General features: G+C 42.5%; 1 protein-coding gene across 1 annotated transcript in view; it reads right to left on the bottom strand.

Moving 5' to 3' along the window:
• LOC121849168 overlaps positions 1-17356 on the bottom strand; it is a 32313-nt gene that overhangs the window by 192 nt on the left and 14765 nt on the right. The window contains exons 2-5 of the mRNA XM_042334957.1: positions 5369-6466; positions 3949-4021; positions 1683-1811; positions 10-449 (exon numbers count right to left, since the gene is read on the bottom strand). Of these exons, the coding sequence (XP_042190891.1) occupies positions 10-449; positions 1683-1811; positions 3949-4021; positions 5369-6422 (1696 nt within the window). The 5' untranslated portion in view covers positions 6423-6466. The remainder of the gene's footprint in view (positions 1-9; positions 450-1682; positions 1812-3948; positions 4022-5368; positions 6467-17356) is intronic.

Genomic DNA, 17356 nt, shown 5'->3' with positions numbered 1-17356 from the left:
ATATGGGACCTTGAGGCCGGTCACCGGTCCGTTTCTCATTTCTAACAGGATTCTCTCCATCCTTGCATCTCTCATTCCCCCATACTTGTGTATTTTTACAGCAGAGTTTTCCCATTTCTCCCGAGTCACTTTTCAAGATGTATTCCATTCTGGGAAGCCAATCCGGCCCAAGGCCTGGAGCATCCACTTTCCACATTCTTGAGTTTTGCCGGATGGAGGACTCAAAGCTGCACCTCTTACGCAACTGGTACCGTACCTCGGCATCTTGGACAGACTCGTCTTCAAACCTGACCCGGGTTGGAGAAGGACCTCTCTTCTTGCGTTGCCCATAATTGGATTCACAGCTGGAGGAGTCACTCAGATTGCCACTGTTGTGGAGGTTCAAGACAAGTCCATCTCTGGAAAATGCAGTCTTCTTTGGTAAATAAATGTGAGTTCCACCAGCATCTCTGGGGAGGGAGGAGAGAGAGCCAGAACATTAAAAAGAGCTCATATTTGTACAACATTTTACATGTCAATGAGCTCATGATTTGGGGCCGTGGAGATGGGTGTAGGGCTGTGGCAGTAGGTTGTTCCAGAATATGTGCTTGCCTGATTCCTGCTCTAGGATGCTAACCTGCATGAGGGGTGATATATGTATGCAAGTTGTTGTGGTTGTTGTTGCCCGATAACTGCAACTCAGGCCCTTGAAAGTCTATGCCTGGATCTAACTGAGCAAGTAGACAATGCCACACCCTCAAACTGATAATGTAGCATTTTCAATACCGATAGAGGCCAAACTAAATAAATCTGAGTTTGCATCTCCCTCTGTCCTAAGATCTTTTTTTGTGGGGAACCACGACAGTAGATACAAATATTAGCTGCAACCATGAGATATTGTAACTCAGCGATCAGCTTGGTTCAGCTTGGCCAACTGGGCACTCATCATTTTACCTTGTCTGCTTTTCTTTGTTGCATTTTAAAAATCTTATATCAGAATTTTGAAGAGCTTATGACATTGTATTATCTTGTTGCTATGGTAGCCATGGTGTACTTCAAAGCGGCTCCCATTCAACCATCACTACAATACGTAGCAAACTACCTCCTCCCTATTCAATCTGAGACTGAGCTGTGAAGGAGATCACTACCTTTCAGTGCCAGACTTCTTATTTTAGTCTTGATTTCTAGCATTTACCCATCTCTCCGCCAACTTGAACTATGGCAACAGCAACATGTAGGGAAGCAGACACTTGTAACAGGCTATTCACTAGAAACAGACATCTTTTCATTACTTGGTTATAAAGGAAAATCCCATTAGAAACAAGTCACAACAAAAATATCTATTTGTGGATAGAACTCAATAATCACAATAGAGCTGCATGCTTGACCAGGAGGCAAATTCCATCTGACAAGAGCTGCAATACCTGCTGTAACTCTGACAGTAACTTTTGGCTTGGTCAAATGGAGCACTTCTCCTACCTAGTGGGTGAGTATACCCAGGCCACCTTACATCACTGAACACAAGCTAACGCTGGCTTTTACCAGGTGCACACTGTGAATAAACTATGAGATACTAAATAACTACAGCAGAAATCATTTAGATTGAAGTTTGCATGCAGGTATAGTAACAGATCACATGAATCTCACAGCAATTTTCAATTGTGTTTTTCGCTTAACTAAAGTGAGGAGAGAATAGCACTTACAGAGAGCCTCTCACTAAGGGCAGAATGCTGTGGTCGGCTTTGAGTGGGCTGGCTCGGGCCTTCATTCGAGCTCTCTCCAGCAATCGCTTGGCTTGTTCATGCCTAGGACTCAATGACTGGTCGTCTGCTCTGTAGGTAGATTAGGAACAGACAGCAATTAGAGAATTAATGAAGTCATAAGCTGGCATACACATACACACTACAAACTATACAGTACTGCTGCTTCTACAAACCAGCACTGTGACACCAATGAACAAAAGATTCATTAGGCCTGTTTTTTGTTAACCTTAAGCAATTTGGTGGCAAGAACGATTATTTACTCTGAGAAAACAGCAAATAAACAAAAGATGCCATTTTCACAGCAACCAGTGGACGACTTCACTAATCTGAGGCACAGGCTGCAGCAGATATTCGTCACACAGCCAGATTTCCATTGGCTAACCTTTAAACCCCCACCCCCCGCCACTCACTAATTCAGTCAGTTCTACCTCCGTACGACTGATTGCTTAGATTAATTAGCAAAACAAAGCCTTAGTGTGTGAAGATTCCCTTTTTAAGTACAATAGTAAACCTGGCTCACTGACACTCAGCAGATATTCTCTCCAGGATAGGCCTCTTATTTTTTTATGAATGTACAATTTTCTTTAACCTATTCTGTTCTTGACAATTTTCTGCCCTTTTCTTTCTACCCTCTCAGCTTTGATGCTTCCCTCACTCTACTTGGATACAGGACCAAAGACCTACTTCGATACATCATCCAAGCGGCCACTTTAACTAAAATAATAATCCTTACATTTAGTATAGCATTTTTCACATTGGGAAGACGTCTCAAAGCACTTCATAGGGTATACTTTAAAGTGGAGTGACAATCTATTTTATGGGTGAACATAAAATGTTAGTATGCTTCCTAATGGCTCAGCCTGTTTTTTTGTTTGCAAATCTTAACAGTGAATGTTGCCAACTATTTAACCGACAGCATCACAGCCAAACCTGTTTTCATCAACAACTTGCACTTATATAGTGCCATCCACGCAGGGTAGCATCTCTGAGCACTTAGGCGGAGCCTGACTCTGAGCTGGGGGGAGGAGGCCATAAGCACGGTGGAAGAGGAAATTTTTCAGATGGGACTTGAAAGGGGGGAGAGGGGGGGCAAGGCGGAGGGATTGAGGGAGAGTGTTCCAGAGTTTCGGGGTGTAGTGGCCGAAAGCGTGACCTCCGATGGTGGGGCAGAGGGTGCGAGGAACGAGCAGGAGGCCAGTGCCAGTCGAGCGGGTGGTGGATTGGGGAGTGAGGAAGGCGGAGAGGTAGGGAGGTGCCAGGGAGGGAATGGATTTCATCCTCATCCAATGCTTTCCAACAAAGGGCGTGTGTGACTGTGAGTGTGCCCGCGTGTGTGGGGTGGGGGGAAATGTCTCTGGATTGTGATCAGATGAACTCCAAAATCTCACTCAGGATTTAGCCTCTAAGACCATTTTATTTTAGAAAGTAAGACTGTGTAGAATTGTGAAAATTCTTAAATGTAGTATAAATTTCAAAGCTACTTTTCTGAATTTAAGAATTGTCCACAATTCAATACATTCTCAAAATCTAAGATAAAATGGTCTTACAGGCAAAGAATAGTCAGAATTTCAGGCCTCTGGAATGGAAACACTGTCCCATTTTCCCCTCAGTAATCCGGGGCCAGTGAAGCCAATTGCAGTTCTAATTGTAAAGTGGATTTACTGTGTATTTTGTGGGCAAAACCTGGCAGCCAATTGCACACAGTTGATTGACAATTTATTAATAATTTAAGATTGGCTAGAACAGAGCAGGGGCGGACTTGGGACTGTTTCTGGTCTATATGGCTCAGTTGTCCAGTGAATAAACTGGCTGAGCCATCAAGGAGAACATTAACATTGTTAAAATCACATTGATTAATCCCCGAGCCTTCGCTGTGAGCCTCTCTCCCTTTTCTCTGCCAAAAAAATAATTTAATGGGATTCTTTTACTCTGTCCAGATCAGTGATCCCTTTAAATAATGCTAGAGAGTTTAACAACACAGTTGAGTTCCAACGAAGAGCAGCTACCTGCTGTTTAAGGTCGAGTTCCACGTAGTTCAATTTTTCACAGTTATGATCAACTCATCCTCTCAATTTATGTGTTATACCATTTGTGAATTCAACCCATTCGGAGCTTAATTTAACAGCCTTAAACCCAAACTGGAGTTGGGCTCACATCCTGAACCATCCTGTAGAGCCCAATAATAGGTCAGGAGTCTGAATTTTACCTCATTCCACGATCAGATTCCTGCAGCGAAATCCCAGAATCCCAATCACTGTCACTTTGTGTCACTCCGCAGCCTGGATTAAAAGAAAAAAATATCGTTATCATAATCAGCTCCCTCAAAACAATTGGCCCCAACTGTCTATGCTTTTCCCTCTACAAGGTGCAGATTATTCAGAACTCTGCAGCTGTGTCCTCTCCCGCACCAAGCTCCATGAGCTGATCACCCCCATCCTCACCCGACTCCACATCCCCTAGAGGATAGAGTTCAAAATCCTTGTCTTGCTTTCAAAGCCGTCCTCGGCCTTGCTCCTCCTACCTCTGTGATCTTCTAACTCTATGCAGACCCGTCCACTCCTTCTGCTCAATAGGCTCTAGCCTGCTCCAAGTCTGCTGCCTTGTCCGCCCCAACATCGTCAGTCGGACCTTCAGCCTTTCTGCCCCTAACCTCCGGAACTCCATCCCAAGGTTCCTTCGCCTCACCCCTTTCCTGGCCTCCTTTGAGGCTAGTCTCAAGACAACAACAAAAACTTTCCTTTTCAACCACTCCATTCGGTCACCTCCCTGTCCTCCACCCTTCTTGATCCCAACCAGCTCGGGTCCAAATCCTCAACTGTCCAGCACCTGGTGGCGTCCTCCCAGGTGAAAGGTGCTATAAAAATGTAATTTGTTGTTGTTGTGCTTGGGATTCCTCCTTCAAAAATGCTCCCAGGTACTACAAAGTACTTGTTAGTTGCTTACCCGATTGACCTACAAGCTAATTAATTGCAGTGCAGAGCTGTTTGTTGGATTTCTCTAAGCCTGGACTAGCATTTCTCTGCAGAACAAAGAAAGTGACTGCTATGCATGGCTAATAAGCTGCATCCTCCTCCTGTGCTGAACAGGAATTATGTATACTCAAGGAAATTTTATTTGATCTGTGAATGCTGGATGGACAATATACAGGAAGCTTTACTCTGTACTTAAGCTGTACTTTCACCAACCTTAGAGTGTTGACAGACAATGTAGAGTGAGCATTACTTTGTCTCTAACCCTTGCTGTCGCTGATCTGCGAGTGTGGTTGGACAGTGTACTTAGAGGGAGCTTTATTCTGTCTCCAACCAGTTCTGTTACTGACCTGGGAGTGTGAACGGATAGTGTAGGGGGAACTTTACTATGTCTGTAATCTGTGCTGTTGCTGACCTGGGACAGTGCAGTGGGAGCTTTATTAGGTCTCTAATGAGTTTTGCCGCTGATCTGCGAGTGTGGATGGACAGTGTAGAGGGAGCTTTATTCTGTCTCTAACCTGGGAGTGTGGAGGGAGCTTTACTCTGTCTCTAACCCATGTTGTCGCTAGCCTGGGAGTGCCGGTTGGTTATAAAGTCGTATAAAAATGATAAGAAAATTGAAGACAAAGAAAATGTACAATGTTTGAAAAAAATTACCTTGTGAGATACACTTAGGTTGCAGGAAGTTTTGATCCATAACAGGTTCCTGGTTGAAGTCACTCATATTCTCCTGTGCTTCGCTTTCATCAGGAGGATGATCACTGCAGCTGGACGGTACACAAGTTGTCAGTGCTCGCTGGAGACGGGCACGGTTCAGTTCTACTCTGTCTGTCAGAGATATCAAGCTGGTGTTACTACTGACACTCTCCCAACTATCAGTCCTCCATAGACCCCCAAGATGGATGCCCTTGTTTAGATTGCATTTCTCTGAAGTCACTTCTCCACAACTCAGGATAGAACTATCCAAACTCTTTGTTCTCAGTAATTCCTTTGATGGGTTATGATGGTTTCCTGCACACTTCTCGCCTGGAGCTCTGCTATTGCCTCCCCTGGGACTCTCAGCACAATTCATCCTCCAGGCATCCATCTGAGCAACCTCTTCTGAAACATCATCAAAAGCATTTGTTCCCTCCTCCAAATCTAATTTCTCACTCTTAAGAACCTTCCAAAAGCCCTTTGGGGGACTCCAGCGCTTAGCTCTGTTCTTTTTATTAGAAATGTCTCCATTATACAAACCAGGGCTTCTGGAGATCACTTCCCGAACCTTGGGATGGCAGTCTTCCTTACTTTGGCAACTTTTACCTAGTATATCAATGTCACCATTGATCGAGCTCTCCCTTGGCTTCAGGATCCTGTCAGTTAAGTAGGTGTGTATCTGTAAATCAGAACTCATCTCTTTCTCAAGCTGGTCATCCGTCCAGACATTTCCTGAAATGCTTTTAGTCCTAGCTTTGCTCTGTGCCCGAGAAATCTTGGACCCCGTCCTGCTGTCTTTCAGGGACTGTAGTGTATCCTGGAAGGTGGCTGTACTTGATGGTTGCTGAAATATCCCAGGGTACTTCTTGGAAAGTTCAGAGTACATGTTTGTCTCTGGTTCACTGGAAGCCTTTGGCAAGGTCAGCTCTTTTTTTGGAAACACATTTTTTGTCTTATCCATTTTGCTATGTTGATCGTGTGACTTTGAAGAACGTGAGACTGCATTCTCTGCCATCCTGATATCACTGCTCACTCAGAAAAGAGGTCTCCAAAGTATATCTGAAAACAAAATATTAAGTTCAGACACAGAAATATACATTTCGCCTTTTCTCACTCTCTCTAATTGGGAGGCAAGTTTCTGGTGCCTTTTGCCAATTAGCATATTCATGTCTGAGTATTCCAGGACACTGCTGATATCACTGGGGGAAGGGAGTCATCCCACTCAGCTTATAACCAACTCATGCGGTTTTAGCTGATCCCAATGTACACTCTTGGGTCCCCAAGTCTCCAAGACTTGGGACCCAAGACTTGACTCTTGCCAACCAATACTTTCTGGAATTCAATACTTTCTAGACTTAGGTAAGCAAGATGTGTCCTCCAGGGAGAGAGTGAGCATTCCATTCCAACAATCTATCTCTGGAATTCCCATGTGTAGATGGGATGCATGGAAATCTCAGCTTGGTTTGGAAGCATGGTGATGGATTTCCGCATTTGTCAGACACCTGGCTGAGCAAAATAGAAAAATCAATGAATATTACAGCACAGAAGGAGGACATTTGGCCTGAGCATACACAGATAGCCGGGAGAGACTTGATGTGGTTGAGGTATACAGTCACTGTATTACAGTATAAAGGTAGCTTTACCATACATCTACTAAATTCATACTCTGCCTGATCTGGGAGTGGCTAGATAAAACCATAGAAATTTACAGCATCGAAGAAGGCCATTCAATCCATCGTGTCTCTTTTAAGGCCATCCTTTCATTCCCATTTACCTGCCCCTTCCACATACTCTTTTGGGGCACAAGATATTCAAGATGGGATATTCTCAACACAGTGCTCACCTTGACAACTGAAAATTCACCAATAATATAAGAATTAAAACACTACATAGTTTCAACATCCAATACCGATGGCAAAGCAAAGGCCTTTAATATCTACTGCAGCTATTATGCCCATTAGAGAAACAGGACTACACTGCTCACTCACTGCTCATTCCCTGCCTGGCTTTCATATAATTCTCTGTCAATCAGTATTGCTCATTTCCTGGTTTTAATCTTGCCAATAAAATTTAAGTAAAGAGAAGCATCAATAGCTCAGCCACACAAACTAGGTCCTAGGTCTGTTCCCTTGTCTGGGCATTACTGCATCTCAGCCTGGGCTGAGTTACCCTCAGCACTCAGGTTAAGTAAGAGAAAATCTGCTAGGGTTCCAGATAGCTATTGAGGAAACTTCCGCAGTGGAGTCAGTGAGCTGAGAAATTAACTTGGAAAACTACTATCAGGAGAAAGTGAACACCATAAACACAAACGATAGGGTGCTTTCTCTTACAAAACAACGATACAAGACTACGGAGGAGCTGAAACATGCTACCAAGAGATGCATTTCACCTCGTCACGCCATCCATATTTGGAAGATGTGAAACCAAACATGGCAACATGAAAATGTTGCTGCTCACTCACACTGATCCTCTGAATGACTAAAAACAGTTAAACACTTGTACTGAATACAATTAAATGCTTCTAAATACAATTATCATCATACTTCCACGTTTCAGTTGTAAGTTAGTGCGTGGTAGGAAAAAAATATCTTGGTAACAGAACTTTGTGGACACTTTGTGACACCATCATTCTCATGAACAGTCAGTGACCAGGGTTTGATGGATTGGAAAATTATTTCTTCAGACAGTGCTGCAAACCAGTCAGTGGTTTGTAGATATAAACTTTTATTAACTTTAATATGTAAAGAGAACTTAAGAATTCCGCTGGACCTTAAGATAGTCAAACTTATCAAATCTTGCTTTATCCTAAGTCAATTTTTAAATTGTTCCATTGTGCAGAGCATACAACTCCCCCCCAGCGCCCCACTGCCCCCAGCGCCCCACCCCGCCCAGCGCCCCACCCCGCCCACTGCGCAGCATCCCCCCAACCCTCCCACTGCGAAGCGTCCCCCCCACCCTCCCACTGCGCAGCGTCCCCCTCACCCTCCCACTGCGCAGCGTTCTCCCTAAACTCCCACCGCGCAGCGTCCTCTCCTCCCAATACACAATGCCCCCCCAATACACAGTGCCTCTCTTCAGTCAGTGCAGAGTTTACGTCTCCCGCCCCCAACCCCAGTGCAAAGCATTCATTTGTCTCCTCCCCACCGCATAATGTGCATCTCTCTTCACAAGTGCAGTGTGCGTGCCCCCCTCAATACCAACCCCCACCTACAACCAGGCGTGATGCAGAGTGTGGCTCTGGGGAGAGAATACTGAAAATCAGAAGCTCCGAGTCTGTAAATTCTCAGCAGCTGGCACTGGAGTTTAAGCACAGCAGGAGGTTCAATACAACCCACTCCCAGCTCGCCAAAACAAACAACATGTGCCTTAAACTCCGTTGTGGCTTGATCACGCCTACCTTAAATGCAAGATGTTTTGTATTTTTTAAGCTTTCTTTTAATATGCACAAAACCTTTACCTGAGTTTGTGTTCTTGTGGTAAAGCACCAGGTAGTGAAGAATTCATTCTGCCTGGCAATGTGTATTCAGCCATAACAGTTACTTACATTAATACAGCAATGGCTGCAGATGCAGGCCTGTAACTTCATTTGTAACTTCCTCAGGTCAGAGTCTCCTTGGAATGCTACGTCTCCGCTAAAGTGATCCATTTTGTCTGCTCTGACACAAGAGTTGTGTTTTATGGATCCTCACCAGTAACTGTTACAAAACTTTTATTCAAAACTTTCCTCCAATCATTGAGAACTTTTGCAGGCACTCACAGCAGAGCGCTGCTCTGCACTGCAGAGACTGGCTGTATTAATCCAGCCTGCATTCCAATTAACCCAACCAATACCCAACGGGAGAAATGACTGACTATAAAAGGCTATATATGTGTAAATCCAAATGGTCTCCAAGACTACAGCACGGGCTTTGAAGCAGACCAAAGCAGATGATTGGATGCAGCACAAGCATACTTGGATTGGTTCTCAATTCACTTCCTGAAGTTTGAGGTTCTGCTTGGGGAGAGGTAACTTGCAATCCAGTACCTGTATAGAGCCTGCTGCTGCAGAACAGGGATCAGAAAGTGGGGATTAATGTGTGCAGTTCACATCCTCTTGTAGTTTAATCCTTTCAGACCTAAAATAATTCACAGTACGTCAAATTTGCTTCCATCTTTTGGAGTAACGGTTCTGTTTAGGTATAAATTTAGAGATGGATCTTTTAGAAAATGTTTGATTAATCCATAATAAGATCAGTGAACAAGGAAAAGCAGGTATAGATAACCCCCTGCTTAAAATCTGCCACCCTCTCCCCTCCACACAGCAAATGTCTGTATATAAAGTCCAGAAGATATTTTTTAAATAAATTAATTAGCTGTGTACTTGGCTGCCACGTTGCACCACAAAATAGTCAATTCACTTTGCAGTATATTCTGTGAAGTGCTTTGAGATATCTCAATGATGTGATGGCACTATATCAATTGCAAGGATTATTATTAAAATCAACAGGTAACTATGAAAGACAGTCAGTGGTTATTATTTTGCAAAATACTGTACTTCAATTTATTATACTTCAGAGTCTACGCCTGATATTCCAGTCTAGTAAGGGAGTGCTGTATTGTTCATCCTTGAATGAGATGTTACACTGAGGTCCCATTCAGGTGGACGTTAAAGATTCTATGACATTGTTGGATATGAAGAGTTTTTCCTGATGTCTTGATAAACAATTTTCAACATTAACATTAATGTTCACTCATTTCATGGCTATTTGTGGGATTTTACTATGCACAAAATGGATGCTGCATTTGCCTACAAAAAACGGTCACTTCAGTAATTATGGTGAAGCACTTTAAGAAGTTCTGTAGATGTCATAAAAATGCAAGGTTGTATTTTTGTTTAGGACGCATTTAATTTATGAAGCACAATCTGGTTAAAAAAACCAAGTTAGAATAACATAGAATCCCATTAAGCATCTGGTCAAAGTGACAAATGACATTCTGTCCATCTGCGACCAGGGCTTCCTCTACCCCCTCATCCTCCTTGACCTATCTGCTGCTTTCGACACCGTCGACCACTCTATCCTCATCCACTGCCTCTCCTCTCACCTCAACGGTGCTATCCTTGATTGGTTCAGATTGTACCTCTCACACCGCCTGCACTTCATCTCCTCAAACGGCTTCAACTCTAGCCCTCGGACCATCTCGTGCGGCATTCCTCAGGGCTCTGTCCTTGGTCCCCTCCTCTTCAACATCTATATGCTCCCTCTTGGTGACATCATCTGCAGACATGGCGTCAACTTCCACATGTATGCAAATGATACCCAACTCTATCTCTCTGCCTCCACTCTTGCCTCCAGGACCACTGTTGTGCTGATAGAATGTCTGTCAGACATCAAGTCTTGGATGAGAGCTAACTTTTTTTAGTTGAATGTCAACAAGACCGAGGCTCTCCTGATTGGCTCCCGTCAGCGCTTCCTCACCTCAGGCGCTGACAGCATCAACATCCATGGTTGTACACTCCACTTTGCTAAGCCAGTCCGGAAACTTGGGGGGACTTGTTTGACCCTCAACTGTCCTTTCTACCCCACATGCGCCATGACTCGCTCTGCCTTCCTCCACCTCTGCAACGTCGCCCCGGCTCCAACATTGTCTCACACTGCAGGCCGTCGAAACCCTCATACGCGCCTTCATTACATCGAGGTTCGACTATGCAAACTCACTGCTTGTTGGCCTCCTCAACTCCTCCCCCCACATGCTGCAGATCATCCAGAACTCTGCAGCCGGCGTCCTCTCCCGCTCTGCGACCCTATCACCCCCATCCTTGCCCAACTCCACTGGCTTCCCATCACACAGAGGATCCAGTTCAAGATCCTGGTCCTCACCTACAAAGCTCTCCACGGTCTTGCTTCCCCCCTACCTCTCCAACCTCCTAACCACCTACCACCCTGTTCGCTCCCTCTGCTCAGCTGGCTCCAACCTGCTTCACGTCCCCTCCTTGCTCACCCCACTATCGGTGGGTGGGCCTTCCGAAACTATACACCCACCCTCTGGAACTCCATCCCGCAGTCCCTGCATCTCGCCCCCTCCCTCGCCACCTTCAAGACCCACCTCAAGACCCTCCTCTTCGTCCGTGCTTTCGATCTCCCTGCTTCTCCCCCTGCCCTCCATCCTGTAGCTCAGTGGAGTCCTGTAGCTCAGTGGTTAGAGCACTCGCTTTGCAAGTGAGAGACCTGAGTTCAATTCCAGCAGGGCAAACCTTGGGCAAGTTTCCTTACTCCACACGCCTAATAATAATCCCTCCAAAAACCAAAAACAATAATAAAATTGGTCATTCTCAATCTACGACTGTTTTTGGGACATTGCTGTGCGCAATTGGCTGCCGCGTTCGCCCACAAATGTACAGTCAATTCACTTTACAGTGTGTTCTGTGAAGCGCTTTGGGACGTCCTCCCGACGTGAAAAGCGCTATATCAAATGCAAGGATTATTATTATTATTATTATCCACCCCCACCCCGAACCCCTGTAACTCTGTCTGTCAAGAGCCTTGGGACGTCCTCCCGATGTGAAAGGCGCTATACAAATGTAATTTTGTTATTGTTGTTGTATACTGTGCCTCTAATCTTACATACATTTCCATTTATTATTAATTATTACTTTTTTAAAGATATCTTTCTATATATTTCTCCCACAAAATACACAGTCAATCCACTTTACAGTATTTTCTGTGAAGCACATTGAGATGTTTCAACATATATATCAAATGCAAGGATTATTATTATTACATTATTATAACATGATTAGGAACCCTATCAAATGCAAAAAGTATTATTATTCAATGTTGAAAATTGACTGTTTGAAAGAGATACAAGATAACTAACAGTCACCAGGAAACTGGTACCCGAGCACGAGTCAGTGCCACCATGAAGAGAGAGAAAACTGTGGAGTGGTAAAAATGTGATAATTTCAGGGTTCTGATGGGTGTATAATCATCTTGAGCTTGGCTGCTCTGGCACCAGATACTTTGGATTGTCAATATGTAGTAATTGAATCAAAGGCACTGCAGTTAACATTAGTAATGCTCCACATCAAGCAGGTTAAGAAGATTTCTTATGCCATCGTAGGCTCTGGTGTCCCAATGTGTCACACAAAACTGTGTCTCAATGACGTGATAAGGCGCTAAATGAAATGCAAGGATTATTATTTTTATTCATAGCAAATATTCCATTTCAACATGCCAGCAAGAGCAGATATCAAACAGTAACCAAGGGGTTGGAGGACACACAAACGTCATTGCAACTGTAGTATCAGGTTTAGAGAATCATGGACACAAGGTGGTGCCCTCACTCCTGAGGAAGTGGGGGCTAGCAGGAGGAGACCTGAACAAGAGAGCAAAAAACTAAAGGAAAAGAATGTAGAAACCCTCTCCAGGCAGAGAGTTTTCTCTGTTCCTACATTCCATGTAAAGTCTGTAATTGAATATCAGTCAGCAATCTGTGGAATGTACAGGGTGGAAACCATGATGTCTATCTGCGTATAAACAAACCTTTTTCGTCGTTCAATCAATACCATGGATTCACTGCATGGCCTGAAAGTTGCTATGGCTACCTAAAGATCTTTGCTTCAACACAAGAAACACATCACACAGTTTGCACTTGCCTGGAAAATGAATCCTCTTTCTTCACCCAGGGCTATGGTAGTATCAGAATACTAACTGCACAGAGTTTGACACCCATTGATGTGACTTTGATTCTTGCATACCTCGGCAATAACAATTAAGGTTAAATACTTGGATCGTCTGCTATGACCCGAGTAATGTTACTCCATTCAGCGTATCACTAGTGGCGGTCATCCACCTCTAATGTGAATTACCACTACCCTGCAATGCTCCGTATTATGCTTAAACAAGAAGTATTTGAATATCACACGCTGTCTCAAACCAATTAAGGCAATTAGTAAAGTGCAGCTCTAACTGAATAAGTAAAACAGATTGTTTTCCTTGTGACACTTTCAGCAGCAGATTCTGCAACACCAGAGATTGGGTAATTAAATAATCCTTGCCATTGATTTAGTGCTTATTACATCAGAACACCTCAAAGTGCTCAGAGTTTTCTGTAAAGTTAAGTGCCTGTTTGTTTGTAGACAAACATGGCAGCCAATTTGCACACAAACAAACAGTGAAGTGATGAGCAGTTTTGTTTGGGAGATTGGCAATTATCCTACTTCCCACTTTTCAATGATGAAAGAATGACATTCATCTGATTTACTATTTAATCCTAATTGTTATTGAGGGAGACACTTCTACACTTACTGGTTATTCTGGTCTCTGTACCAGCATTATTTGAAGGCACTGCCATCCAGAACCACTGCCTCCATTAATGAAGCCACTGCAGTAAGATTCATAATAAGAAATAAGAACACTTGTGTAAAACACATATTGTAAAGGTTTCAGATGTCTCCAAGGGCTTCCCTGGCCGTACTATTCTAGACATGCTAATTAGATATGCAGAAAAAAAATGACAAATGTTTTGCAGCAAGGCTAACATCTGTCTTAAGTGTGAAAAACAAATGTTTGGTTGAGATGGAACAGTCCTCTTGATGTGGGTGTGATTTGATTCCCCAAGACCTGAGGAATCAAAAGCTGGAGAGAGACAAACAAATACAGAGAAAAAATCCTGCAGAATCTTTTGACTTTAGTTGTGTCTATTAAATCTTCGGAAAATCCCACCACGATATGTCATCAGTAATACCAGCCATTTCGGAACTGATTGGTACAATTGGAACAGAACAACTGGAGTCCTGTAATGGTTAGCGTGCTCGCCTCACAAGCAGGAGGGCCTGGGTTTGATTCCCAGGCAGGGCAAAGCCTCAGGCAAGTTTCCTTACTCCACATGCCTCAATTTACCAAGCAGTAAGCTGGAACCCGGTTGATAGTCGATTGGCAGATTGCTTTCTGGGGGTGATAATCCCTCAAAAAAAAATTGGTCACTCAATTCACATTTGCTTGTGGGACTCTGCTGTGCGTAATTGGATGCCGCATTTCACCCACAAAATGGACATTCATCCACTTTATAATATATCCTGTGAAGCGCTTTGAGATGTCTCAAGCCACTATAACAAATGCAAGGATTATTATAGTAACAGTCCTAAAGCATTAATATCATCTGCTTCAAACACCTGATAACTGAAGTATTTAAGTTGGATGAAACTTGTCCGTATCTCGATGACCCCAATTGTGACAACTTGCATTTCAGATCATGCCTTACCATGTCAAAACATCTTGAAGGGTTGCACACATAGTCACTTATGCGATCGCACAAAGAATCACATGGATTTCAATTCTCACTATTAACAGCTTTTGTTTCTCCTGAAACATCTTGTTGCATGCTGCCACAAGTTTCTTTCAAACTCTGCAAAGGCTTCTGTGCAAGAAGCTGCTGTCATACACAAAAGCTGTGGCATGCTTTGCATTTACAGTCTCTTCACTTCTCAGTAAATTCTGCAAGACTGATTTGTAAAACAGTAAACCAGGTGAAGTGTTTTGACACTCCTCCCATCTCAAAATGCAAGGATTCTTATTAATATTTTCACATTTTAGTTTTTAAAATAATACAAGTCTCACCCACAAAATGCAGTCAATTCACTTGACAATATATTCTGTGAAGCGCTTTGAGATGTCTCGAAGATGTGATAAGAAGCTATATCAAATGGAATTATTATTATTATTATTATTAAGTCTTGCCATGGTACCATACACTGAACAACAGCGCTGCAATAACAAGACCTGTTAGCACTTGTGTAAACATTGCTCCAGCACTGTACCATTCTAAATCCCTGCTAAGATGCACCCTGGGTGGTGCTGGCAACATGAGTCAAGATGGAATCTGTGGCCTCTTGGCCTCCTTCATATATAACGAGAAGCTTGGAAACAGCTGCAAAGGGGAGGAGAGAAAATACATAGTGCAATCCATACTCTACCACTACTCATTATTGCAGCTCTTGCACACATGTACTTAAACACAGACACTTTTGTTTGAAAATCCAGTGTAATAACTATCTAAAAATATAATTGTTTTGCTACAGATAGTATGAAATAAATGATCTAAATTGATGGAAGAAATATGACAAGATTTCCCTGTTTCTGAATTGTTATCATCATCATGCTGCGCTGAGTTGAACTGTAGGTTTCTCTTAGCTCTTTAACCTTATGGCTTTTCTCCAATTCTGTATTTATTTGAGGAAACTGACATATTTATTTGCTAAATTGTCAAACAATCAAAATAGTTCAGTTATAGGCATTTGTAGTTTTCTTCCATGAGAGATTGTGAATATAACAGCTATTACTGGATAATTAAACACACACCAGACTACAGTTCAAACATTTAGTGAAGAATTGGAATTTGGGTGAGATATTGGATGGTGACTGTTGCCTACCCAATTGAACCCAAGCAATAGTCAGAATTTTCAGGAGTGGAGGGAAAAAAACAGGAGAGAAAATCCATTTTCATAACTAATAGTTTCATAACACGACTTGCAATTGTGTTTTACAAAGCACTTACGAATGATAAATAAATAATAATAATGCTTGCATTTGATATAGCGCTTTTCACGTCTTCCAGACGTCTCAAAGCGCTTCAAAGAATATATTGTAAAGTGAATTGACTGCATATTTGTGGGCGAAATGATGATGAGGAACTCAGTTAGTAGCAATCTCACCTGGGAGTCAGAAGGTTGCAGGTTCTGGACATTTAATCATAATCTAGGCTAATATTCCAGTGCAGTGTTGTGGGCGTTTCTTCTGGTGTCCTATCTAATAATTCCCTAAATAAAATTGGTTATTCACCCAATGGATGTTGGTGAAATATTTCTGGAAATAAATTGGTCAGCATCTATGGATGTTGACCAAAGTCTCCATCGTAAAGATAACATTTTAGGAGAGTTGACAAGGAAGGCAAAGGGAGAGAAAGTGAGAATAGGTTTTGGAAAAGAGTTCCAGAGAGAGAGTACGGGCAGGAGAACAGGGCTGGCGAAAATTATATAGGTAGTGTGGAGAGCATTTTAGAAGTCTACACTCAATGTGATGAAGGCATGAATGAGGATTTCAGCATCCAAAGGATGAGCTAAACATGGAAAAAAAGGGCTGAATGGCTTCTTTTCATATCAAAGATTTCTCTGGTCCTAATGGTAATGGACATAATTGGGCAAAAATACAGAAATGTAAAAAAGATGGTCTTAGTAACCGAAATGAATGGTGAGCAATGAACAAAATGGCTTCAGATTTGTTGATAATTTAATAAGGATTAACCAGGATTTAATTTCTGACAGGCAGTCAGTCAGCCAGAACAGTAACAGACTTGGGAGGATGGAAGTAAAGAGATAAAGCTGGGCTTCTCTGGTACACCTGTCCACAGTGTTCGCACTATAAGCACTCAAAAATCACTGGGTCAAAGCACAGGAAAATAAAGAGAATTTTTATGTTAAATAAAGAGTTTTCAAGTTAACAGTCAGCCCTTTTTTTATTTGGAAAAGAGAATCTTCCTCTGACCCAGGGATAACTGATATAAATCTGGTTACTGTTTAATCATTTTATGTAAGTTGAAAATGATGAGAAAATAATGAAATGGTCTCACTAACTTGATGACCTTAGATTAAAGGCAATCAGATTAGCATCTAGATTTGGAGCTGGAGAATTGTATGACCTCAAAATACATGGAAAGAACAGGTCTAAACAAATGGTTACATTTTCATTTCTATTTAAGGCAGTGGATTAAACTTTTGAGTATGTTAATATTGAAATCGAAAATGCTGGATAATCCAAATGCTCTCGATGCTATCAAATTAATAATTATAGCACCTAATGAAAACTAAAAATGAATGCACGTTCAGTGAATAAAATATACTTTTTCTTGGAGAACGAGATGAAAAAGAACGGATCTGTGAGATTAGGGACAAAGTAATTTAGTCCGATTCATGGT

This window comes from Callorhinchus milii, unplaced genomic scaffold, assembly GCF_018977255.1.
Source record: "Callorhinchus milii isolate IMCB2004 unplaced genomic scaffold, IMCB_Cmil_1.0 Scaffold5, whole genome shotgun sequence".
Lineage (NCBI taxonomy): Eukaryota > Metazoa > Chordata > Chondrichthyes > Chimaeriformes > Callorhinchidae > Callorhinchus > Callorhinchus milii.
This window is presented reverse-complemented; position numbering and strand designations above follow the sequence as displayed.